The sequence below is a fragment of the Synchiropus splendidus genome, chromosome 2, assembly GCF_027744825.2.
Source record: "Synchiropus splendidus isolate RoL2022-P1 chromosome 2, RoL_Sspl_1.0, whole genome shotgun sequence".
In the NCBI taxonomy this organism is placed as follows: Eukaryota; Metazoa; Chordata; class Actinopteri; order Syngnathiformes; family Callionymidae; genus Synchiropus; species Synchiropus splendidus.
This window is the reverse complement of record NC_071335.1, coordinates 36,198,020-36,225,020: the sequence shown is the minus strand read 5'-3', so window position 1 is coordinate 36,225,020 and position 27,001 is coordinate 36,198,020. Positions and strand designations below refer to the sequence as shown.

Sequence of the window (27,001 nt, the reverse complement as noted above, 5' to 3'; positions counted from 1 at the left end):
CACAAAGCAGATACGGACCAAACGGAGCAGTAGCACTGGAAACTGTGGCAGGGAGTGTTGCTGTTACTAACCGATATGTAGCTGTAATGAGACACGAACAAGATGAACAAGATAACAATGGCAGAAATTCTCTGTCCTCCAGTTGCAATGTATTTAATGGCCTTACAGACCACCGCCTCCGACAACGCTGCCTCTGCTTTCATCTTTAGTGCAAGATTGAATTACAACGAAAAAGAATTTCACAGTACTTCCACAGTTGCTATGTTGGTTTTGGACTTTGTCATTGTTGTAAACTTTTGGCTGTGGGCTCCCCCCGCCCCGTGGATATATGCGGGGAACAGCACAAACAACGCATGGGAGGGTGTGATCAGTGACGGTAACTACATTTGAAATGCTACAGCTGCTTTCACTCACAGACCTTGTAAGCCATAGGGGATCATTTGTGTGCACACGATTAGCACGGGCAAATTTGGACCTGCCGCCTACATGTCAATAAACTTTCGTTTTTTTTTTAATTTACTAAAGGCTATTTGTTAGAAAAGACAACAAAACCTCAGACTTGGAGCTCAACTCCTGCAGCACACCAATGGAGTCCTGACTTTTATCGAAAAGTTTGCTCGATATCTCTGAGATTTGAGCATAAACTCCAGAGCACGGGAGTTAACAACTTGTTATTCATTCACCTTCTCCTGCTCCAGGGTTAAATATCTTATTCTGCTTATTCCGTAGCTTTAGCCGCAGAAAGTCTATCACAACACCAACTATTTCAGAACTTGCACAATGGAACTCGTCGTCTCGGGGTGATGGTGCGATGGTAAATTGTTAATATCGGCGCTGAATAGCTCCTTACACATTTGAACGCTTGTTAGATTACATTTTAAATTTAGATGAGCTGTTGAGGTTTGCTGACAAATGTGTTGTCCTCCTCGCTGGGAGGCACCTTCCAACTTGGCCTGCTTCATAAGAAATGGCAATAAGTGCCGGCCATTTATCCTTTATCGGCCCACCAGCATGGGATGATCACAAGTCATTAGAGGCGGCGGTGTGCGCCAGTGTGTGCGTGCGCACGTTGTATGGAATATTAATTAAACAGTCAGTCACTCAGGCATATTCATTATAGCAGGTGCTATTACCAGCAGGAATTTAATCAGACTCATGTTTGATGATGCTTGTGCAATTTCTTGGGCAAACTTCAACATTTGCTCAAACCCTCCGTGTTTAGAGTGTCACTCATTTATTGTCAACAGTCGACAGTGCCGGATCGGCTCACCCATCGCCTCTGAGCAAACACCTCTGATCTCAGCGAATGTGAAAGATATAAACCATTAAGCTGTTTGCGCTCAATATTTAATACTACGCCTGTCTTGGCGCACAAATACTTGCGCCGAGATTTAAAATTTTGAACCGGCTTGCATTGTTTTGTTTCCCCCTCTATGTCTTCAATAGGTTTTCAATGATCCCATCTAAGCATGAACAGTTTCTTCAGGGGCACCTGAAGATCCACTGGAAGGAATTGCAGTCATTTTTACATATTTTTAATGATATGAACCTGATGCTAGAGCAGCACTCCGTAAGAGTTTCAGTTCGTCCGTCCATCCATCCATCCCATACGATCCATACTAGCGTAGTGACTGGTGAGACTCGTGAGAGTCAAAGTTAAAGTTTATGACAAGAGCTAGATACAATAAAATAAAGAGAGACACGAGAGAGGAGGCAGAAGGTCTGACCTAACCAGGAGAGCAGCACCAACAACCGGGGGGAAAAACTGAAACCAACACAAACTGGAAGTTGGAGACAAATCCACCAGTAATGAGAACAGAAAACATGCCAGAAGACATAACAAACAACCAGTCAAAAACTCAAGCACAGTACACAAAGCAGTGGAAATCTCACCATGTACAGCTGGGTACAAGAGAGAGTAACAAAAAGCTCATTGAGGTTCAAAAGCACACTCATGGCAGAAAAACTAACAAAAGCTCAAGCACCAGGGAACACGCTGACGAATACACACATGAGAGCTGTAGCTTCATGTACAAAGACTTGCAAAGATTTGGTACACACTCAAATAGAGAAAACAGTGTGTGATGTTGATGTGGAATACAAACATGTCAATGAATCAACTCCTGTAGAAACCTGTCGTACAGTTACTTGTGTACGGGGGCTCTGAAGTTTACATGGCACACATTTCCAAGTACTTCTCACGCTTCCTACATACAGACTTTACCATGGAAAAGTACGTGCACCACCATTTTGGGCATACGCACCCTTTGCACATGAGATCCCAGGAGAAGACAACTTTATGTGCGTCCAAGCATGGACGATCTGAGGCTCCGTTCAGACGTGGCTGGCTATTTTTAGAAATGAAAAAAATCATTTGCACCCACCAAAAGAGACAATTTGCCTCTGGAAACAATGCTTTTCACAAGCGCTGGCCAGAGTGGGGATCTTAAAAACTCCGTTTGCACGTTTGCATGTATATGGAGGAATGTCAGGCAGCAGATGTCACAGTATGTGACAGAACTTCCACGTGCAAGTTTTATTTGGATCTTTTTGCATTCTGGAATAGTCATGAAAAACACTGTGAATGATCTTGTTATTTATAAGTTTCACATTTCTAACTGACTCATAGTATACTGCATAAGTTTATGTATAAAAAAAAACTTGCGCCAGCAACTTTGTAAACCATGGGATTGTCCTCTGTCTTTTATACTACCATGAAGTGACTTGCATGGGAGCCCAAAAGTCTCAGTCATATTGCAGATTTGAGGCATGTCCTGGCAGCAGCCATGCATGGGTTGGTTCTGAGACAATGATTTCCCAGAACAGATACGCGTGCACAGAATTATTTTGGAAAACAGAGATGGTGGAAAGTCATTTTTTGGAAACAGCCAGCTACGTCTACACATAGCATGACACCGCAGACTGAACAGAGAAGCTGATGAAGGATCACAGGGACAATGACTTGTGATCAGTGCGTGTCACTACCTGTCAAACAGGAAGAAAAAGAGAAAATAAAAGCACAAAGTGGACAATGACCAAAGGTGCTCCTTTGTTAGTGTAATAGTGTTTGTTTGTTTGTTGTATGTTAATTGTATTGTAAAATATACAATGAAAAAAGAAGATGACATCACAGTCAGTCTTGCTTGGATTTTCTTAGATCTAACAATGCAGCGTTCTCTGTTGGCTGGATACTGCATTGGCAGCAAATCGTACAATACTCCAAGCAAAGGATTTGAGATCTGACCAAAATAAGTGAAAAGGAATGACTTGTGTGCCTCTGTAGTTGTAATGAAGCAGAATACTGGAAACCATCTAACTTTGGTTTGAAACATTTATGAATAGGTTCATGTATTTTAAATTAGCACGCGATAGCATCATTTCGCAACAGTGATAAATGCTCCTCAGCATCACAGAGTGTCAAAACAGGCGCAGAATATCTCCTGAAGCCAAACCCAAAAGAGAAAAAAGGCCTGATTCTTGTCAAAGCCTGAGAATGAAAACTTGCTGAGGTAATAGCCACCTGCCACAGCAGACCTGACAGCTTGGAGGAGTTGGACCTGCAAAGGAAACAAAAACACTCATTCTCTTCTATCTCGCACAGAATCCTTTTTTTATTGAGGGTTTCCAGAGAAACGACTGGGATTAACTGTGCAAGAAGCACTTTTAATCTAGTGCACCTCAAGTTCTTCTTTATTCAGTCGACTTCTGCCATAAACCAAGGACAGTTTGCAGATGTGGCGCCAATCCACTTGAAGTGACCGTGACTCAAGAATACCCTCGGTTCAACACCTGCCTAAGAAATGGCAGATATGAGGGAGAATTCCGTCGGCTCCACTGAGTGCACAGGATAGTGGGACCCCATGGGGGAGAATTCTGAGCGCCACCAACATGAAACACAGCAAGAAAATGTGAACTTGAAAAATGGAACTACATGTATCCTTTTTCAAATGGGCGCAATGTGGTCTTGGCCACCACATGTTACCACCGTTAATGGTGCCACTGGGTTTCCGCAGTCGCCTCCGCACCGCGGTGACGCCGCTGATGTTGATACGTAATTGTGGCTCTTCAGAAACACTGCTTCAACTGGTCTCCATGAGCCCAGTATGTTCTGGCTGATTGAGGTTTTCAACTATTAAATCACGTTGCGACTAGACGATTCAGCCACAAATCGAACGTCCATTTTGGGACGGAAATTATATTCCCGACTGATCCCTTTATCCAGAAAGCACCATATTTGTCGCCCATTGTCGACCAACTCTGCGCCAATGAAAATTCAACGGCCCAGCCAGAAATACCTTCTTTAGCAAGCAAAACACAATTTTGAGTCATAATAACCAAGATTGGGATCTCATTCATTACCAAAGTCCCCCCCCAACCCCCGTGTTTCCGTCACTTGCATCGCAATTCAGACGAGTCGGGCGGATTTAGCTGCTCAAGTGATCGTCAGCAATCAAATCTGGGCATGATGGGTCAATATGAGACAGCTGAGCCTCTTTTCCAATCAGATAAATGAGGGAGACGCTGCAACAGCACCAGGCAGCGCCTGGCAGATGAAGAATACAGCCCGCTTCCTGTGGTCATGAGTTTCCTGTGCAACAGTCCTGCGTCACTTGGAGCTGAACTTATTTTACATCGAACAGATGTCGTTTACCGTATTCTCCAGAATACTATTTTCTCGCAGTCTCAACTCTGCACTTTATACAACGATATATATGGATTTATATGAGGGATGCTCCAATCGATCGGCTACTGACTATGAAAGGCTGATCTCACCGTGATTGGTTAATGCCGATCACTGCCGATTTACCGATCACAAAATCCCATCACATGTGACAGCCGGCACTCTGATGAAGCACCGCCCTCCGTTTGAGATGGGTCCGTTCCTTCCCTCGCTGCTGACTGACTTGGCGAACAGCACATCTACTGTGGAGGGTTTTTTCAGTCTGATCATGTAAAGTTCGCATCCTGCACATGTTCGCACATGCACCTTAAAAGGCGTCAACGCCACAAATTCAATACCATATTGAAAACATCAGCACTTGACGGAGCACAGAGAGTTTTCTAGGCTCATGAAGGTGAAACTTCAGCAGTCACTCGCAGTCACATTCGGAACGCGAAGCATATTACCCAAGAAATAATCATGAATTTCACCGAGCCAGATGAGCAGCCTTTCTCGGGTGTTAAGAAAGGAATTCGCTGTAAACAGTGGGAACTTTGATAAAAGTGGTGGAAGACTGCTGCATCTGCTGAGTGCACTCACTGTCTCTTGGAGCATCCCTCATTTTTACAGTCCAAAGAGTGTCACGCTCGCAAAAACACTGAGCCTCGTCACATCAAACCGATGACATCACGGCCATTTTATTTACCTTTAAAGCGCTCAAATTGCGCTGTTTTCGCCCGCGTTTCTGTAGCTCTGCCAACAGAGATGATCTACGGGAGGGTGAGAACAGCGCTTTCTGAACACTTTAAATGTAAATAAGATGTGAGGAGTTCATGATTCAAGTTCAGAACATTGTCGAGATTGTTTCATGAGTCAGTCTAGATACTGGACCCGTTTTCAAAACTAGAACTACTAGACGATCACTGGAAGTGATCCTCATGCATTTTCTGCACCTGCGGCTTATGGACCGGTCCGTCTTATGTACGAGAAAGACTATTTTCCTTCTTAAATTTCGTGGGTGCGGCTAATATTCCGGTGCGCTCTATAGACCGGAAAATACGCTCGTTTCTGTGCAGTTGCGACATTTGTTTTTAGTCATGACCACTCGTTTCCTTTAAACACATCATGCTGGTAGCTCATGTTTTTGTTGACAGACTACATGGATTGCGGCGGCAATAAATAACTCAAAGATGATGGCACGAGAAACCGATCAGACTGCTTGACATCAATAAGTCAGCAGACGTATGCAGTAACGCTTCCTTTCTGCCAAGCTAGTGAGCACGAGTTTAAATGTCTCCATTTTCTATCCTTTTGATGTGTTCCTAAAATAGCCCCTGCCTCGCTGAGCCGATGTGAAAAAGCAGGCTCCAGAAATAAAGCATATTTTGTGTGACTCACAGCAGAAGGAGCAGCAACACCATGTCATCCCAAAGCCAATTAAACATGCATCGAGGTGTATTTGACCCCGAAAAAACCTCCAGACGGCGAGCCGCGCTATCTCCCATTTCCCTCACTGTCCATTTCACTCCGTCACTCTTTTCTCTCTGCTTCCTCGCCTGTGCCAGTGATGATGAATAATTCAGGGAAGCCGGTTTGTACCTGTTAGCCTCCCCAGTGAGGACTCCAAGCAAAATCTGAGGTGACGAGACGGCGAACAATAAGGATGCAAATGTCGACAGCGCACCTGCCGTGACTGCGCATGCACTGATGTGGATGCCGACAATAGCGGGCGCATTAAGTGTAGAGGAGAAGACAAAATGAAGGGGTAAAAATAGTGCAGCCAAATGCACACACCAGCACCTCGGAGGCCAGGGGTGCGAGTTACGGGCTGGTACAACATGATACATAGCAAAAGATAATATCAGGAAGGAGCAATACATCTTCGATATTGCAGGAGAGTCATGAAGAAAACATCCAGGACCAAGTCCCAGGGTTGGCATCTGAAGTGAACCCAAGTGCTTCATGTCATTTGGTATCAACACAAACCGCATTTCTAACAGTTATGTATGCATCCATGTGCCTTATACATCAGACAGGAAACGTGTGGGCACATTTGAGCAAAAATAAACTCTGAACAGACGCCATGTTTATTCTTTCACACATGCCTTCTCACTGGTGGCGTCTCCGGAGGCTGGATGTCATCAGTCAAATTAGAATGCATTAGAAACACAAGAAGCATTAAGACGGCTGTGTTTGACATGACTTTTTGTGATGCACTTTCAAAAAAGTGAAATTCTTTTTCTTTGTAACTCAATCTCACATTGCGATAGAGTAGATTCACACATTTTAAATATAATATTTATTAAGTTATATAATGGCTGCCCAGGGCGGCACAGTGGGGCAGTGGTCAAGTCCTGCTCCGCACCTTTCTGGGTGAAGTTTGCATGTTCTCCCAGTGCCTATGTGTGTTTTCTACAGGTACTCTGGTTTCTTCCCACAGCCCAAAGACAAGCTCAGTAGGTTAGTTGGACACTGTGAAAGGCGTGTGTGTGTGGTTGGAGTGTATCCTGCCTCTCGCTCAGTGACTGCAAGGATATGTTCCAGCACTCCCCAGTGAACTGAGGATGTATGTACAATGGCTGCCTATCTGAATAAATGGACCACAGCAATGGCAGCTCCACAGTCCACACTGTGCCACAATCATTTGCATATGTGTAGCAGCTGATTTCACCTGAATATAAGCCTTTAGAGCAGCTGAAATGATGCTTTGTAACCAAAACTGAATCATGTGTCATCTTAGCGCACGTGTCAATCTCTTTTCTTGTTTTTGACACCATAAAGTTCACCTTTTTGTACTGAAGTGAACGGAGTTTATTTGTATTTCAGTGTGTGGCAAAAGAACCATGTTCACTTCAGTGACAGCAGCTCCAGAAGAAGATGACTTCAGATTCATGTGTAGCTCAGCAGAATCATCGTAGTAGGGTCTTAAGTGAAAAAAAAAAAAAATGAAAATCCTGCATCCGTAAAACTAAATATTGATTTTGAAAGTATTTTATCCCCATCGAGTTGTAGTTTTAAACCATTGCACAACTCAATCCATGAATGGGTGAATACATACCATATTTGATAAGAACAATGGGCCAAGTGGTTTTTATTTTTGAAAAAAAAAGGACACCTTTTTTCTGCACGTATTCCTATATGCGCTGCACTACTGCTGCTGCCTGTATATTATCTGGAGGCGGGGCTACCAGCCATTTCCACTGGCGACTGATCTGACGTTTACCGACAAAAAAACAGTAGAAACATCTGTTGCCGGTTGATGTCTTGGATAAAATATATACATAACTAACTATATTCAGCGGCGATCATTTTGCTAAACTATTAACAACAAGCTTTATATGGAATGCACAAACAGCAAAGCATATTCACATTAAAGAGCAGGCAAACAGTTCATTATGTTCATATATATATATATATATATATATATATATATATACATACACACACACACACACACACACACATATATATATATATATATATATATATATATATATATATATATATGGATGAAACGTGCGTGAAAGGTGGCAACCCAACTTATATGAATGGAACCTCCCCATGTCAGGAAGGAATTTGGTGGTCTTATTTTTAAAACTAAAAGAACTGGGAAAGGGACGGACAGGTGTCCATTTTGCTAGCATAACACATCCTCACTCCCATGGCATCATAACTTGCCTTTTGCGTCCTATTCTGACAAAAAAGGCAGCCTTCAGCGTTGCATATTGACGCATGTGCAGTGCGACACGTGAAAAAAGACAGAGGTTGGGGTTAGGATAAGCTATGGAATGGCGCTCCATTCATGTTACGTTTAATAATGTGTCAAACTGCTATTTAAAGCCCATCACACAGCTGTGCATTTTAGTAACTCTTCACTACAGTACCATCACTCAGGAGGAGAGCCACACAAGGGGTTATAAATAGCTGATAACTGATACCAAGCCCCATTCAGAGAAGAGATTCTAGCAAGTCTTCCTGCGATGATCCTCGCGCATTCTCATCCCACAACGCTCAATCCACACTCATGCCGCTATATGTTTATAATCCATGCGGCTTCACCACAGTCTGACTTGTCTGTAACGCTGTGAATCCATTGAAACACCTAGGCACAGCATTTTGACGGCTGCCTTTTTCGTCAGTATAGTGTGCAAAAGTCCACTTTCCCATCCCATAGTTAGAAAATTCATCAAGTTAAACCACCTTTGCTGCAAAACTTTTCTGTATTTTTTTATCTCACAAAGTTACTGACACGTCGAACGTTCATTAATGCAAGTCAAATGCGTAACCAGCTCTCTCAGCATATAAAGTACGGAGCCCCTCCTGGTTAATCTGGCGGACCAGATCCATCCATCAGAACACTTGAAATGACTTTTATTGTTGCTCCTGACGGGCCAAATGAGAGGCCTGGAAAGTCCTGTGATTATTATGGGCTGCCGATACGTGGAGTTCTCTTCTCCGTAACCTTGGGATTTTAATTATCATTTTAATGAAGAACATGACCATTGAACAAATGAATTCATCTTCTGGCCTTTGGAAATGAAGCTAGTGCTGAAAGTTAAATTACCCATCAGGGCTTACAACAGCAACAGAGCGAAATGATTGTTTTACTGCCTGGTCCATGGAGCCGGCGTGAAAGTGAGTCCAGGTCGGGAGGTTTTCAGGGATGTTTCCAGCTTCTCTAGCATGTTAGTGACATGGCTCTGAGAAACACGTATTCAGCGTCATGACGCATGCTGCGACTCCAGAGGTCGAGTCAGGCCTCACAGGAAGCAGGAGCCAAAGAGCCGCTGCTCACCGTGAGCTTAATATGTTGAAGAATGAGATGAGAATGGAGGCAATCATGACGAAATACGGCTTTAATTGTGTCATTTCGCATGATGGAGCGCAGCTGAAGCAAATCATTTCTCTCATGTCATGTGACTGGCTTGAATCATCCGGCCCTCAAAGTGGACTGGCCACTCTCTTGGAGCCACGGAGGCAGAGGAGGAGATGGAGCCCCTCAAATGTCACTCTGCGTATGGATGGGCTGATGTTCCACCGTTCATCAAATCCAGTCTCCGCTTTAAATGTCACAGAAGATTCATTACGGTGGGGACAATGTGATTTCAGTCGCATAACTGCTAGTCGTCTGGTCGTTTATTAGAACAAGACTTGCACTAGTTATTGAGGATGGAGTCCAGGAATGAATTGTAAACAGATCCAGATGTTTTAGCCAGCCAGGCTGGAGTTAGGTGTTTGAAAACAACTCCAAGTTCTGTGCATAAACAGAATCCAGCAGGGACACGACTGGGGAGTGAGCTCCTGCAGACTTGTTTGTTCGGCGAAGGCTGGCAGGCAACTGAGGAAGCTGGGTGGCAGAGAAAACATGCCAGGAACAACAAGAAATGATGACCTTCACAGCAGACCTGGCAACCTGCGCCACGCTCCAGCGGCGAGTCAGGTGATGAGATGACCTGCAAGTGATCACCGGAGGCATCCACGGCACGCCGGACAACTTTGAGAACATTTCTCCGACCATGATCTAGAAGAAGCATTTGAAGGAGCGATACATGTAACTGCTCAACCTCACCACTGAGAATTAAAACAGAAATGTGAATGGAAAAATGACACGCCTGAAAAACACGCCACTGCGGAGACGATATCCGGATGATGAAACCAGGAAGAACTTGGATTTTAACCTTGTAAATTTTTAACGTTGCTGTGCTATATTTGGCAGCAAGGCCTTCAGGAGGGATTCAGAGTTCCTCCTCTGTCCCCATTTTATTTTGGTATTTGCGGTTGGCGAATTAATCATTCACTTCCTTCATTTGCTCACGCTGGCAGTCTTCCGTCTTTGGTGTGTGAGCCGAGTCTGCGAGACGTGTCACCTTGTACGACACACTGATGCCTCCCCCTTGAAGGAAGGAAACAGAGAGAGTGGGAAGATAACACAGCCAGGCAGCACTAACCGATCAGAGCTCTCCAGCAGAGACGTGACCCACATAGGCCGTCGCTCGTTTAATCAGCCTGCACGCTGGCAGAGTGGAGGCAAAACAGGGAGGAGGAATGTTTTGGTGGCTTCAGTCAGTTTTGAGGAAATATTCAATGGTAACGTCTCCGGCTCCCATTTGAACAAACTGAATCTGTGATCAAGGATGCTGTTAGATGGTCCCATTTATGACTTATACATGGCGGCAGAAAGATGAGCAGCCAAGTGATCGGAAAAAAAAAGAAAGATTTTATATGCGAAATGGTCAACATGAGTCACACACCAGCGAGAAAACAACTACAGACTAAATTACCACTGTATTTTATTATATTTTATTATTTATTTATTTAGTTTTTATTTAGATGGTGCCCATGCAACATTTACAATAATTCGTAAATCACTACAGTACAAATAAAGAAAATTAAAATTAAAAATCAATATATATGTGTGAAATATCTATAACTATGCTCTATGAAAAAAATGAAAGCAGCCCGAGAAAAAGAAACCCTGGCAGCAGTAGGTTGAACTGAAAGGAAGTGTGAGTGAAGTAGTTTTGTAACATCTGTAACCGGTAAGTATATGAATTAAATGAACACGTACACTATAGATGCCCCATTTGTCTCCACTTCTGTGTTGGACCATTCTTTCCCTGTTATTTTCAAACCTCTAAGGCAATCTGATCGACCGCATCTGGCAAGCGTGATGCCCACACCTCGCCCTCTATAGAAACAGCTGTAGAATATGCATGACCTCTCTGCTGCACCGTTTTCTGAAAGAGGCTGCAGGTGAGGGTGTGACACCTGATCCTGATGATCCCTTCAGGGACTGCACTTTTCAAATGACTTTATTCTCACCCGAAAAGTTGACGGTGCGGCTCACTCGGCAACAGTTAAGTTGTTTTTCTCCCGAACTTCTACCAGGGAATTTGAGAGTGCGTCACGCTTCCTTCTGCTGACCAGCTTTGTGGAGACGCTGATTTCATTTTCCAGCTGGACCTTCCACCTGCCCGCATAATGACCGTGGTCTCGCCGTCCTTGACTGACTGGCAACCTCACCTGACCTGAGCTATTGTCGTGAGGATGATGAGAGACGTCAGGACCAACAGTGCAGAGCCAAAATAAGTTTCATATCATTTCACGACAGTCTATTTGCTTTAACTTGTGAGGGTACGACACTGAGTCATACTTTGCTCAATCCCTCTGTGGCCTGGTCGAGTTTATCTTCACTTCTTCATCTTCACCAGATACAGGATTGGACAAATAAAATACATCTAATCTAAAATAATCTACTATAAATTGGTTTATCCATGAGCGTCTATTTGAACAGCAGTGGCTTCTTGCGACCACCTTAGGCCATTGGCAAGGTGTTTGTTCATCTTGCTTTGGTTTGACACCATCTCATCGTCCGTCCCTTGTTTTTTTTTAGATCACATTGGATGCTCGGTCCCTACTCTCTGCCGTCTGTGGGACATCAACGATGCCCATATGACTCCTCTTGATCATATCTCACAGGACATGCATTTTACATAGCCTGTTTCTGGCTCGCTTGTGATCACTCGGTCACACCATCTATGCGTCCCTCCTTTGGAGTCGACTTTTCATCAGTGCTGTCTCCCTCTGGTTGTTGTTGCTCCTCACAGTCCGTTCCTGAAGCACACCCTTCCAACGTGCCATCTCCTTTTCACAATGCCGTATCACCCTTGCTGTCTGTTTTTATTATGGCGTTTAATTCTTTTTTCATTATGGCTCAAACTCCCACGGGGAACACCACGGTCAATTGCCTGCGATAAGTCTACAACACGTTCATGAGCAAGTTGAACAAACACAAGAAGCTAACTGTGAACAGCTAATTTCCCCCAAAAAAAATATATTAAAAAAATGTTTCGTACATGGTCTGCCCTTCAACAGGTTTCACTGTTGGTTGAATAAAGGGACGAATCGCAGTAGCGGGGGCTTATGTAGGCGGCAAGCTCTTCCCCTAGTTGGGTGGATATAAAAGATCTTCCAGGGCAAAGGTGATGCGTGATAAAGGATGAAAAAATAGTGAAGTCCGTTGGAGGCTTTTTGCTTGTACTCATGACATACAGGTATGGCAGCCAGAAGCAGCACGTCCCTGGATGTGTCCGGAGATGGTGCCCCCTCACGTGTTCTTCATTCCTGATCTGGTTTTGTTTTTTGTGTTTTAGTCTGCTCTGCTTTAGTCTGTCTGTCTGTCTGTCATCCATCCATCCATTTGGGATTGTGTCTTGGACACACTGCTTTGCTGCATGGGGGCGCCGTGGCGCTGTCTCCTTTCCTCTTCATCCTCTACACCACTGACTTCGCCCACAACACCTCATCCTGCCACCTGCAGAAGTTCTCTGATCGTCGGTCTCAATAAGGACGGAGACGTCAGTGAGTACAGGGAGCTGACGTTGGAATTTATGGACAGTTGCCAGAGAAACCACCTCCAGAGGGTGGTGGACCTCTGCAGGCGCCAACACTCTCCACAAGCGCCAGGTGGCATCATACAAGGACCTGGACCTGAACAATAAACTGGACTGGACGAAAAAACAAAAAAGGGCAGAGCAGGCTGCTCAGGAGGCTGAGGGTGCAGGGAACGCTCCTGAGGACCTTCTATGACTCTGTAGTGGCATCAGCCATTTTCTATGGAGTGGTCTGCCAGGCTGGGAGGACCTGACAGAAACAGGAAGAGGCTGGATGTACTAGTTAAGAGGGCCAGCTCTGTCCTGGGCTACACTCTGGATTCAGAGGAGGAGGTGGAGAACAGGACGCCAAGCTGTCCCGGTCCCAACACAGATCCACCCTCACTGCACGATGGAACAATATCGTTCCTTTCTGCCCTCTGCTGTCAGGTTGGACAGCAAGAAACTTGGACAGGAATCATGGTCATTACGCACTTTCACTTGGTAAGAAAAAATAAAAATAAAATAAAAAAAAATAAAAATAACAATTATATATATATATATATATATATATATATATATATATATATATATATATATATATATATATATATGGGTTTATATGTGATATATTCATATATTATGGTATGATATCTTACAATTGCGCACTTCACATTGCTTTGCAAACCTAGTTCTCATTCATGACTCTACTTTATGCGAGCTGCGCCCTCTAACCGTAGCGAAGCCCGTTAGAGGGCAGTGTACACACTCATAGAACCAAGGTCACACCCTGTCACCTTGGGTTTGTAAACACTCATAAAATCATCTATAAAGCCGAATGAATGTATTATGATGTCTTCTGTCTGCACTGGTGATGGATCTCAGGGAAAGGAACAAGACAAAGATGAAGCTACTAGTTTGACAAACACACTCACAAGGTGGACTTGGTTGTACGGTCAAGAATTCCCCCCAGAAAAGTGAACAGGCCGGAAAATCTATGTCAGTAATTTATTTGTTGGCAAACAACTTTCACTGTTACAACAAATATTAGTTATGAGATCATTCAACTTGGAACCCATACAAAAGAATAAATAATTAGCAATATGTAATTATAATCATGGTCATAATAATTTAATAACAACAGAAAAATAAAACCAGTGCCACTTTAGTAACTCTTGCCTAAAATCTGCTTTTTTTTTCTTCTGCAAGCTAGTTTTTCTATTGAAAAACCAATAAACAGATAAATAAATAATCTCTCTCTTCGGAACGTTGCAGGGGAAGATGGGAAACATGTGAAAGCTAAACTTCATACAGCTATGATATTTCCCTTCTACAGAAGTAAACATTAGCCCTCCACATGAGACAGTGTCGCTTTGTGCAGTTGTAGCATCGTCCATACACAAATATAGTGTAACTTCATGGCATTTAAAGGGATAAAAAAACCTTTTTAGGCTCTACCAAATCAGTCTGCTTTTTGGCGTTCAGAATTTGATCTTAACCGGATGGTGTGGTCAAATCATAGGAATAAAATGACAATATACACCTCCAACCACACATATCTTCTATATATAGTTCCTTTTTTTAAATTGTATTTTATTTTAACCGAACCCAATTCCAGCTACGACTCAAATGGTAACAATTCTTTTTCCGCCTGCTTTATTCCTCTAGTTCAGAACAACATCGTGATAAAGTATATTGTAACAGTTGAATCGTAATACATAAGTGACAGTGATGTTGCTAGAAAAAGGAGCGGAGAGAAATGTGCTCAGGTTAAATGCCTATTAATGAACAAGTGCTTCCACTGTATCCATAATTCATGAAAATGATATGAAAGATTGTTCTTTGCTCGTCCCGTTGTCCACGAGTGACCAGAACCGCTCATGTCCAGTCCCGAACAATTCCACAGACAAATATATTTAAATCAAATATTAAAAAATAAGACTCATAAGGTCATATGCAACATTTGAATTCTGTACAATACATAAAAATGGTTTGTGGTTCCTTCACTGATTTCTGAAAACTTGTACAAGGGGAAAGGAGAAAAAAGACACACGACTCTTTTTTCACCCACCAAGCGTCTCGCATGTTGATGTTTGCAGAGAAGTACGGCGTATCTTCAACCACTATAACTTGCGGGAAAGTCACATCAGACCACAGTCCATTTTAGCAGATATGAACAGGATATAATCCGCAGCATCCAACATGGTTATTGTTTCCGTGTCTCTTCAGTTTTGGAAGTGGGAGTGAGGGCAATAAATAAATCCTCAGTTTGGCTGGCCATTCGTGGAGAACGTCTTTTTTTTAGCCACTGTTCTTCAAGGTGCAAGACATCTTGACACAAAGACAGACTGGTGGACAGTCCTGCAGGTGTCGGGGGAGAGGGGGGATCTGCTTGAGGTCCATGTTGTGGTACTCACTTGAAAATTACAAATCGACTTCCACAGGTTAGGTAAATGACAGACGCCCTCCTCCTTCTGTTTAAGTTCCTTCCTGTTTGATATTCACAAGTGTCCATCCGCAGCCTCCTTCCTGTCTGACGATACATTCAGTCCCCGCTTTTTTTATTTATTTTTTTATTTATTTTTTGTCGAGACAAATCTCGACCATGTTGACACAAACCATAGAGTACGTTAATCGAGGGGTGGATCAGCTCAGTCTGGCAGTCGACCACACAGAGTTATCTCATTGAAAGATCAGAAGCGTGAGAGGGAAGGGCGCAAGTCTCTGCTCTATAGACTGGTCACCAGGTGGGACGGGTCTACAGGAGGCTCCTCGGGGGAGGAATCCGACTCCTCCTTGCTGCCGGACACCATGTATCCGTCGCTGCCGCCCCGGCCCATGTGGTAGTAGCTCTGCAGCTCGTGAAGGTGGTTCCTGGAGCCGAGGTTTGGCATGCTCTTGTAATACACGTCGTCTAGCTCCGGGGCGGTGGCGCTCTTACAGGGTTGCAGCTCCCCGGAGCCGTCCTCCTCTCCGTCCGTTAGCCCGTTCACCTGACCGTCGGGCAGGTCTGTCAGTACTGGCATGCTAGTGTACAGCGAGTCTCTGTGGTTGGGCGACTGCGTGTGCTCGTCGGTGTGCTCGTTGGTCAGCAGGGGGAAGAAGCTCTCACTGGTTTCCTGGACAATGCGCCTTTGGCGTGCGAAGCTGTGGGGCGGCGGAGGGGGAGGGTGGCTGTCCGGCGGAGGAGGCCGAGGCGGCAGGAGGGGTGCATTGGACTCCTCTCTGATGATGTCCAAACTCAGATTCTCTTCATGTGGGAAGGTGACGGGGTTATCCAGCACCATGGGGACATTGTCTTCTTTACCGCTGCCAACACAGCCACCAACCCCGCTGCTGCTGCTGCTGCTGCCGCTGCCTCCTGCCAGGCTCCCTGAAAACATCAGGAGATAATAGACCAAACTTCACTTAAAAGGTTCAAACTTTGGCGCATCAAACGCTTCAAACAAAGCCGTAAGTATACAAAGTAACCCACCCCAGCTGAGGCGCAGCGACTTATATTTGACTTCCGCACACTCTGTCTGACTTTGATGGAACTCACAAATGAGGGATCAATATCGCTTTTTAAGCAGTTAGAGAACTTGATTTCTTTTTTTTTTTTTAAAGCACTGCGAGCTGAAAACTCAAACAAGTACAAGGATTGAACTTTTCTCTGCTGCTCAGACAGAAGTGGCCAGTCAAGCACATTCAGCCACATCCAGCTGTGGTGAGGGACCTCTGGAGTGGGTCGCGACAATGACATTATTGAAATGAAGGTGCTCACCGCCGTTGACCAGAGTGTTGTTCACCAGCTTGTTCATCAGGTTGTGATTGCGCTCCGTGGTGGCTCTCTCGTGGTTGTTGAGGTAGGAGGGGATGTAATTGGAGGTCAGTTCCTTGAGAATCTTCTTCTCCAAAGTGGTCTCTTTGTGGTTACCGTGAGTGCCGTAGCCGCCACTGCGGTCCAAGATCTGGACGCAGTCGCTCAAGTACTCGCTGCTGGCCATGCTGTAGTTGTTGGCATGGTTACCATTGAGGGGCAGCGTATCCATTACGCTGGAATCTCTGGCATTGTTCAACATTCCCTCTAGAATGAAAAAATACACAATGAGTTCTCTCATAAAACTATTTCACAACTACAGACAAAGAACAATAAAATGTTTTCAGGACAAATGATTTGGCTTGCGTCTCGGCTCTAAAACTCATATAACAGCGACTTAAAATTCCATGTGACAGGATATAAGTTATTAAACAAAGACATGTTAAACATCTGAATAATTGAAGTGAACAAAAGAACGACATTAGCTGCTACTCGCTAGCATCGTAGCCTCCTGCCAGGCTCCATGCAAACAGCAGGAGATCGTAAACTCACGCATGACTTAAACACGTTGCATGTTTTCTGGATGAAATGCTTAAAAAAAAGCCTGAAATATACAGTTACTAACGCTAACTGAGGCACAGCAGCTTTCACTAGCTAGATTGTCTATCCAAAAATGGATATCAATCACAAGCGGCCAAATAATTTACACCTTTTCTTCCTCCGTGTTTAATAGCACTTGATGCTCTCACCACTGACAGCTGGATGAGATCTTTTTGAAATGTGATCTCATTCTAGTGATGGGTAGATGAGGCGTCATGGAACGGTACAGATGAAAGCATCCTCAAATTCAGAGGAAACTTGGTGTAAAAAATCCACGACATTTGAATTAGTCCTAAGTCCAAATATTTTACAGCAGACTGAAAATCACGACACTGTTTCATGAAGCCTCACCAACTCATCACTATTTAATGGCTTGTTCAGATTCCACGTTTTTTTTGTTATGTTCCCAATTGTTGTTTATGATATCGGCATGCCACATACTGAAGTCGGCCAGCCAAGATGCAGTCTTGCATCATCTCGTCTGTACACGTATCGCGATTGATGTTGGCAGTTTATGTCTCACTGTGTGTCCGTGTTGGTTGAAAGCTTTGGACCGTCGTCATGGCAACAGAGTCAACCAAATTTCGGTGTATTACTATACAACAGATTCCCCACTTGCTGTCGCGACTGCTATCTTCTGTGTGGAGAAGAGGCAAGGTGAGAATGACTCCGCCATATTTTCCCAACATACGTCACTTGGTTGTGATAGCTTATACATATTTGGACACTGCTGCCACATCTCCCGCCACTCTGGGCTTCTTTGTTGCATCTGTGATCACCATGGCAACAAGCGGTTCCTGGGCCTTTTTTAAATGACGTGGAATCTCCATCCGACGGAATGCCGATGACGCTTGCAAACGCGAAGCTCGGGAAGTATGACACATCAAAGGACTGTTTCTCCATCAAAATCGGGCTGATATCGTGTAATCTGATCAAGCCATAAGGAAAATGAAAGATCTAGCTGCCCAACATTTAATTCCTAAATCTATAATTCAGATGAGCTGTTAGAAAATTCAAGTGCTGTCAGTCACATCTTGCCATGGCAACATAATGTAAGCACTCAAAATTCCCCCCATTGAGGGAAGAATGTTTTTCTTTCATTCATCTTTTTGCCATCTGCAAAGTGTATTAAAAATATACACGACAGATGTTGTTTCACACATAATAAATGAAAAGAACAGTGCAGGAGGATGAATCCAGTCATATCAGAGAGACTGAGTCAAGCTTGCCCGTACTTGTGTCGCGGTAAGGTGCTGATGGAAGGCATGAAGGAGGAGAGAGAAAAGAAGAAACGGGCATTAGTTGTTAGTCTGCAAGAATTGACATCAACAGCAAACATAAACTGAATTGAACAGCTTTTTAAAAAGAGGAAGGCCTATATGATCGAGCACAAAGGAGATGACAGTATACGAGACGGAGAGAGAGAGACTGGGCGAAAGCTACGCCGCCGTATATAAAAACAACACATTACAGGACTCCCAAGTGGCAGTCCAGACAGCTTTAGCGTGAGTGTGATATAGACTTCCGATAAATCACAGAGAATTTTTCAGCTCAACATTTATGTGTGACGGGAAGGCCCCAGTGGGTGTCCTTTCAGAAGGATTATTACGGAATGATTGATCGCCCCCACTTGGGAGCCGTAATAGAGCGAGTTCCAAAAAGAAAAAAAAAATGTAAAAAAATCAGCCAAAGGTGTATCACGTTTTCCAACTTAATGAAATAACCATGCAAAGGCTTCTGAGCACAAGAGAGACATGAAAACAAGAGCTGCTGGCTAGCGTTGGAGGAGTTAGGAAAGAAGGATGAAGCACACCTTGAGTGTTGTACATGCCCACGGCCGGGTTGTTATAGACTGCAGAATCCCCCAGAAGAGTGTTATACGGGTTGTTAGTACCATGGGGACGAAGGAGAGCATTAGTTATAAGATGATTAGCCATGGCTCCTGGTACAGGCAGATGAAGATAGGGAGAGGAAAATAGCAATATTGTGTTGAGAGAGAAAAAGAGAGAGTGGAGGGGAAGATTGAAGCAGTGGAGAGTTGCAGTGTGGAAGTAAGCGTGAAAAGAGGAGGAGGAGGAGGAGGAGGAGAGAGTGGTGTGATGGAAAGTGTGTGGAAGGAAGAGGGAGAGAAGAGGACAAGTAAATCAAATGAGCAAACATAGTCGGAGGTGAAAGCCTAGAAAAAGCTTGACAACTCATTCTTGCAGCCACTGCATATACAGGAGGTGGGGGAGGGGAGTGGGAGTGCAGCGGGGCTCGGAGAAGATTATGCTGCAGTTCAGTTGCTCGAGCACGGAAGCATGAATATTGGATAAAATCATGAACAGATAATGAGTTTTCAGTGAACAAATTTACATTTACAGATGACCTCGCGAGGTAGCGCGCCGTTGACAACGTCAGCACTCTCAAAGGAAATAGCTGCCACAAATCGGATTTACGTCACAGGAAACTTTAGATGCCGCGCGTATCTGACATGGCGCGGTGTGGCGTAATTCGCCAGGATGTCGGTCCTTTACTAGTGTGGATTACTGTCATTGTTTGCAGCAGAGGGAGGGTCAGGTGTCTGCGCCACTCGTGTGCATCACTACAAGCTGTAGTTAATAAGACTAGCTTAAAAATATACAAAGAAATTCATTCTGCACATTTGTAAATGAAACTTTTGAATATTTTGAAATAAAAGAAGCTAAACCCACATCATACTCTCAGTTTATCATAATAAATTGACGCACGTGCTGGCTCTCAGTATAAATGTTACCAATACACACGCAATTTAGTGTTTTTAATTGAACTGCTCTGAAAGTGCTAATGTAATAGTACAGCTCTGCTCAGCACACTGGCGAGAGGGAGGGAGGCGGAGGAGGAGGTTGTGGCGTCCAAAGCCATTTCTTGCTAAGTGTGTGATAATTCAGGCACTGACACACACACCGTGTCTACTTTCGCATCAATCTGTCAAGCTAACAGCTTATTAGTGGCCTGAAGGAAGTGAAGGACCACACCTCGACTTAGAGACCAACAAATGGCCGTGCGACCACGCATGCCCTCCAGCGTGCGCGGCTGGGATGCTTTCCAGCATGTCTCACACAACACTGCCGAAGAGTCATGCACTGCCAATACAAAAGTATTTTTCCACGAAAAAGTGAGTGAAGAGCCTCTGTGATCAGGGCGATGGAGAAGAGACTGTCACCAAGAGTGACAGCCGATTTATCGGCCTGAAAAAAAGTGTCAAGCGTTTCATAGCTGCGACATAACAAAGTCATATAGTGTGGCCCTCTGTCATTTGAGAACTTTTAAGCTTTGTCATGTACGCATTCTTACGTAACTTCGCTCGCAATTTAGACTGCTTGCTATTTTAGTCCTTTCCAGACTTCTTTGTTTTCACACATTTTTGCTTTTGTTTCCTGTAAAATAAAGCATCTAAAACAAAACAAGTCTGCCAAGAAAGAAACGACCCGCGGACACACATACATAAGGAAGTTTGATTATATAACAAAATTGAATTATGTAAGAAAAACCTCGACCCACGGAAGCTCAGCAAGACTTATGCTTCTTTGTTGTGATTTTTAAAAATACAGATCATAATTCTGACTTGGATTGTTGTCACATATTTTCCCCTCATATCTACCTTCAATGCATGGGCTTTTCTTTCCCAAATATATATATATATATATATATATATATATATATATATATATATATATATATATATATATATATATATATAATTTTTCCAAAAGATTTGTACACTGTAATTCCATTTTTAAAATACTCTCTCAGAATTTTTTTGTATTCAGTTTTTACAGTTTGTGTCACTTTGTAACTACAACAGGCTCGAATGCAGCGATGTTGCTTGTCACAAATTTGCAACTTTGGCGCCTGAAGGGTTAATTGTGACTCAGATATGGTTATTAATGGCTATTAGTTTTCCTTCAACTGTTAGCATTTTCTTCCACCTCTCACACAGTGGGTTGCGGGCGGCATCAAAGCAAAGAGGCCCAGGTTTTTTTCCTCCACAGAAACCTCCTCCGGCTCTTAAGGGGGAATAAGCTGAGGTGTGCTGAGGCAGCAGACATTATCGTGCAGGTCGTCCTAGATCTGCCCTGGGTCCCCCTCCTCCTCTTTGGACATATCTGTAACACCTCACCAGGGAGGCGGCGGGAGCCCCAGGGTTCTCCTGAAGTGAACCCAATTCAATAGAAGCTCATTTCCACCCATTTAATATGTTGTCTTGAATCCATCCTCTCCACACCTGGTGAGCTCTACTCAAACAGTACTTTGCTAAACAACAGAAGTACCGTTACTAGACACTGTGTCTCCAACAGCTTTGCTAAATGACAGCTACGCTACCTGGTGCTATTAATAAGGCAGAGACGATGACATTGATGAGGATGCAAAAGCAGGTTTCCCGTGGTTACCTCTGTTGAGCGTGGCAGAGCTGTTGATGTCTCCAGTGATGAAGGAGGACTCTTGCTTCCTTACAGTGTCATTCCACATTCGCCTGATACGACTCTGTACACATGGGAACGGAGCAAGAGGGAATAGAAATAGAAACGTAATGGGCAGACATAAAAGGACGGGAGGAATCAAGGAAGCGAATCAGGGAGAAAAAAAAAAGCATGACAGGAGAAAATTATATATTAGGGTGTGATATGCAAAAAGGCACATCAGTGTGAGCCAGAAAATAAAAAAATAATATGGAATAAAAAACAAGCAATGTGGAAGTAGGAGGGAAAAACAGCCACTTGTCAGTTACTAGTTCAGTATGTGTTTAACATTGATATGCATTAAAGGCTTTGGGCTATTTCAACACTTTCATCACTAGGTTTCATGAAAGCTTTGTTGAAATTTGACAAGAATAACCCAAAAGCCTCACGGTGCCCTGGCCTCACCTGAGAGTCTGCTGTGCTGTAGCGTCCTGGCGTGCAGGCAGGTAAGCTCACCTGTGAGCCCGTGGAGTAGCGGCCGGGGGTCCGCGAGGTGGTGGTCTTGGAGGAGGAGATGGATGTCTCCACGCTCTTCCCGCTGCAACAGTGAGTACGCAAACACTTGCCGTACTCTTTCCGCACCTAACCAGGGCAAAGGTGAGACATGTCCACGGAAATGAGTTAGACCAGTAGAACTGGTATTTAAAGGGTTTTCTCGTTTCCAAAGGGCTGAATAACTGGGGTTGGAAGAGTTCACATGAAAGCATTACCAGACGAAGACAGACCAAACTTGTAATGGACATTAGGCTGCTGGATGCCAAAACACAATCACCGGTATAAATGGCAAAATAAATTGTGACAACTTTTCACTGTCATCAGTGCATCTAACTCAAGGAGGGAGCTGTTTTGCTTGTTTTCCCTGGGTAAATTAAATTAGAAAGATGCCAGTGAGATCATGACTCACGAGTCAAAGCTGGTCCTGCATGCACTTTAATAGACTCCTGAGAGCGAAACACACAAGTCTATGCAACTATATGACACAAGTTCACCAAATAATAAATAAATAAATAAATAAATAACACTATTAATGCACATACAACATGCAACATAACTTGGTTTTATGACTGAAATACTTCATTTTCTATGAAGATATCACACATTTTTTTTCCTTTTCTTCTTTTTATCTGTCATTATTTTCATCAACAATGTTAAAGGAAGTTGCCTCCTTTTCCTCTTTGTAAAATAACTAAAAAAGTTGTGCAGAGATTTTCATAAAATTTGCAGGAAATGTTGACGTTTAAGTTGGACTTAGCCTACAATCCAATTACCAACACATTTGGCCCAACAAAGATGAGTTAAAAATATGATTGAGGCCAAGCCAAATGATGAGCTGAGTGGTCGAAACGTAGACTAACTCCCTCCAGTTTGCGCCTTCCTTCCTGCCACTTTGTTAACAGTAGGTTAGCATGTCGAAAACACGGTTCATTTCAGAGTATTCATGCATGGGTATTCTCACTCTTTATCAGTGTGATGTCAGTGTGACAAAGACAAGAGCAACAGACGAGCAGTGAGTACGTACGAAAAATACATATATGTGGAATCACCTCAAGGACCCCAGTTGCACGTTGGAGTAAGTTATATTGACAGTTATATAAACAGACCAAATGAATGACATGCAGCAGAGCAGGTAAGGAAAAACAAGGGTGGAAACAAGCTGCTTGGCAGAGGTCTGCGCTGTCTTGGGAGCCGTTCCATTTTCTTTATATGACTCCTCTGAGTGCCCCTCATCACAGCCCCATAATAGAATGTGACTCCTTTGAATAAGGAATCCCCGATCTATAAAATAACAAGAGCAAGTTGACCTTTTTGCAACCCTTGTAATCCACTCCCTACTTCCAAACTCAACTGGTACGAATCTGTTTATAATCACGGTGACACCACATTGACTTCGACACCTCATCTTCACTCACAGCGTCACCAGAACTCCAGCGGGCGAGAGGGAGCAACTTATCTAAGCTGCTTGGGGAAAAAAGGAAAACTCCTTTGGTCTTAAATTCCATAACAAAGTCAAACGCTTAAGGATTAACATGATTAACTTTCTCCCATTAGAGCCGCTCCAAAATTATTGCTCCAATATATCCAGCTGAAAGTGGCGCGCTCCTGCGGGAGATATGTGACGCGTTTGAGCACGCACAACATCTGCATCCAGATCCCAATCAAGTCAGAACAAATAGGAATCTAATTGCTTTTTAACAAGGCTGCAGGACTGGCAGACAAGTATTGCCCTCGCACTCTGTTTGAACAGCTGCACGTTCTGCTGCTCTATACATCTTGGGAGAAGCCCTGTTGGTCTGGAGCCAAAGAAAACACTGGAGCCGTTCTGAAGGCATCTCTCTGGATACCTGATCTTATGTCATGTCACATACCTGAGTGGAAACGCACCCGCCGACACCCACGCTCCCACTGGGCGTACGCTGGAAACTTTGTGGGGCAGCCGTCGGATTTTAAAATTAAACATTTGATCAATTTCCTTCGCAAATATGCACTTGAGTGAACTCTTGGCCTCGACAGCATGTGGGAGGCTGCGAGGGCTGTTCAGCAACTTCGGCTTACAAAAAGATATGTTCATCTAAACCCTGGCTTCTTCTTAACATATGGAGCGGAAGGTTCGTAGAGATCAGACCGTCAAGCCACAGCATTCGTTCTGCATAATATTTTTAATAATCTCAATCATTTCATTTCTATTAAAAATGTCGAGTATTTGTAACCCACAGCGAGATGTTTTTAATGTGCCTCCATGGGCGAGTGACCTGCTCACTCCAGACAAGAAAACCACTCTCTTCCAATCTTTATTCTGTTTCTCTGTGTATGTTTTCCAGTTTTTCTGACCTTGATCAAAACAACAGGCGACGTGCTGTCTGTCAAAAGTCCCGACAATAATAAACTAGAGACAACAAGACCAAAAAAGCAGCCGGTAAACCTTCCAAATGGCTGATCACATTTGGACAGCTCTGCTGATAACCCCCACCTCGCTTTTTATGATCTGTCTCGGTCTGTTTCTCCCCTTCGCTTACCTTCTTCTGCAGGATGCAGTGAAAGATGAAGATGAACATGCCCTGCAGAGAGTTGAAGATGGTGAAGAGGTAGGCCATGATAACCGTGCTCTCGTTGATGTACATGAGGCCGAACGCCCAGGTGAGGCCCAGCAGACACAGCAGGGCGATGGCCCCGATCACCCAGGACCTGGACAGGAGAAGGCATGGCGTCACTCCTTTGACACTTCTTTACCTCAGTGAAGCCCTCTATTTTTAACTCTTATGTTTCCTCACATACATTTTGAGAGGGAAACAAGAAACGTCCTTGAAAAAGGCGAGGCAGGGTTGTCATCAGGGAGAAGCGCCATCACAAGGTCATGACAGAAAACACACTCTATTATCAACTGTAAGAGCCATTTAACTGGCATTTTAATATAAACATATTATTGTTATGGAAACACTTTAGACAGGGGAACACACATCTACCTTTAATAAACAAATTACTTATCATATTTACAGTTAATAATCAATACTTATGGTGTTGTGTAGAGTCAAGCGCTGGTGGCCATCTGTGTCGAGTTTTATTATGATTTATAAGCCGGTAATTCAATAATTACTAGCTTAATACGCTGCTAATACCACATATTTATGGTAATATATGGCCCCTAATCTGAAGGGAAAACACTGTTATTCATTAAAACATATCAACTAGTGTGCGGATGTAAACAAGAACGAAACACAGAATTTTTGTGGCAGGTTTTATCAGTCTAGTCTGGTGTATGTGGGAGAGCAAAGAGGAGAGCAGGGTCAGAGAGGGTTCACCCCGGACTGTGGGAGGGGGAACTGTGGGAGGCAGAGGACAAGAGAAGAGAGATGACTAGACCGTGCAGAGGTCAAAGACATTGTTGTTAAACTTCAGAATGAAAACATTTCGAAGTTGTTTCTAGGTGTTATTACAGTATAACAAAAATACCTAAACTAGTTTCCCTTCGATTTGTTTTATTTGAAAAGTATGAGAGAATAAAAGCACTGCACATGTTGATCATTCCCATTTTAAGTTGAACTTTTCAATGGAAATGCCACCCCCTTTGTCTTCCTAAGAAGTGTGTCTGCTCACTATAAATCTGCACCAAAGTGTGTGTGTGAACCCAGGGAATAGAACGGTCATTATAAATGACATCACCAGTAAAGGTCACAATTTCTGGCCCGGCACACCGCCGTAATGGATGTGAATTTGATTGGGCGATTGTGCAGTGGTCATTTTGCGGAGTGAACACTACTTTGCTTGAAATAAGAGAAAGGGGCAAGAAAACAAAGAGAAATACATGTAGACAGGGTGAAAGAGTGAGGGAGTAGGTGATGGAGAGGGAGGTGGCAGATTAGCTGTTGGCCTATTCTTCTGTTGGAGGCTTTTGTCGGAGATGATTTGAAGGCAAAATGATTTCCATTTATAAAATAAACACAGGGTGCGAGGAGATGGGCTCGGAGCATCTATCACCCACGCTGGTGATAAATGCTCCGGCAACATTAGAAATATCATTTGTTTAGTCAGTATTTCATTGGGTTGACAGTGAGAGTTTCCTACTTCACATTCAACTTCTGACTTCTGCTAAACACATCCAAGTGGCAAGTCAGTGGAATGTACATTGACATCCGATCAAGGAGCCAACTCAAGGAGGTGAGTGCTGATATGCGAGGCATTTCAATTCAGGAAAACACCTCATCACTGGTTGGTGAAAATAAATTGTGACAATGTTCATCATGACCGTCAAAAGCATTATTTACCTCGGATATTTTTAACTTAAGGCCAGCGGGCCACGTTGGGTCTGTGATGTGTGGATGAATGGCCCGTGATAGAATTTCATTATGTCATTATCTCCACCAAGGGGGTTGTCTTTTTGCAGGCGTTCATCTGTCTGCCTGATGGTGAGGTAAATCAAAAAGCCATGAATGTATTTCAATGATATTATAAGTAAATGATACTGGGAAAAGTTAATATTCCAAAATATCATCTGGATTCAAGACTGTGGCTGGCCACGGACTTTCCACTTGCGCAAGATCAACCTCTCCGTATTGGGTGATACCGAGTGAGTTCCAGAACACTACTGCCACCT

The 27,001-nt window shown here is 43.7% G+C and overlaps 1 protein-coding gene across 6 annotated transcripts in view; it reads right to left on the bottom strand.

Annotated features, from left to right (window-relative positions):
- Positions 1-14,026: 14,026 nt before the first annotated feature.
- Positions 14,027-27,001, bottom strand: part of LOC128755062 (adhesion G protein-coupled receptor L3-like) — a 136,053-nt gene continuing 123,078 nt past the window's right edge. For 3 of the 6 annotated variants that reach the window (XM_053858268.1, XM_053858269.1, XM_053858271.1), the window contains 7 exons: positions 24,927-25,095; positions 22,318-22,494; positions 21,844-21,937; positions 19,245-19,373; positions 18,667-18,684; positions 16,796-17,098; positions 14,027-16,405 (listed from right to left, as the gene is read on the bottom strand). In XM_053858268.1, coding sequence (XP_053714243.1) covers positions 15,762-16,405; positions 16,796-17,098; positions 18,667-18,684; positions 19,245-19,373; positions 21,844-21,937; positions 22,318-22,494; positions 24,927-25,095 — 1,534 coding nt within the window. In that variant the 3' untranslated portion in view covers positions 14,027-15,761. The remainder of the gene's footprint in view (positions 16,406-16,795; positions 17,099-18,666; positions 18,685-19,244; positions 19,374-21,843; positions 21,938-22,317; positions 22,495-24,926; positions 25,096-27,001) is intronic. The other 3 variants (XM_053858272.1, XM_053858273.1, XM_053858270.1) reach the window with 2 other exon arrangements.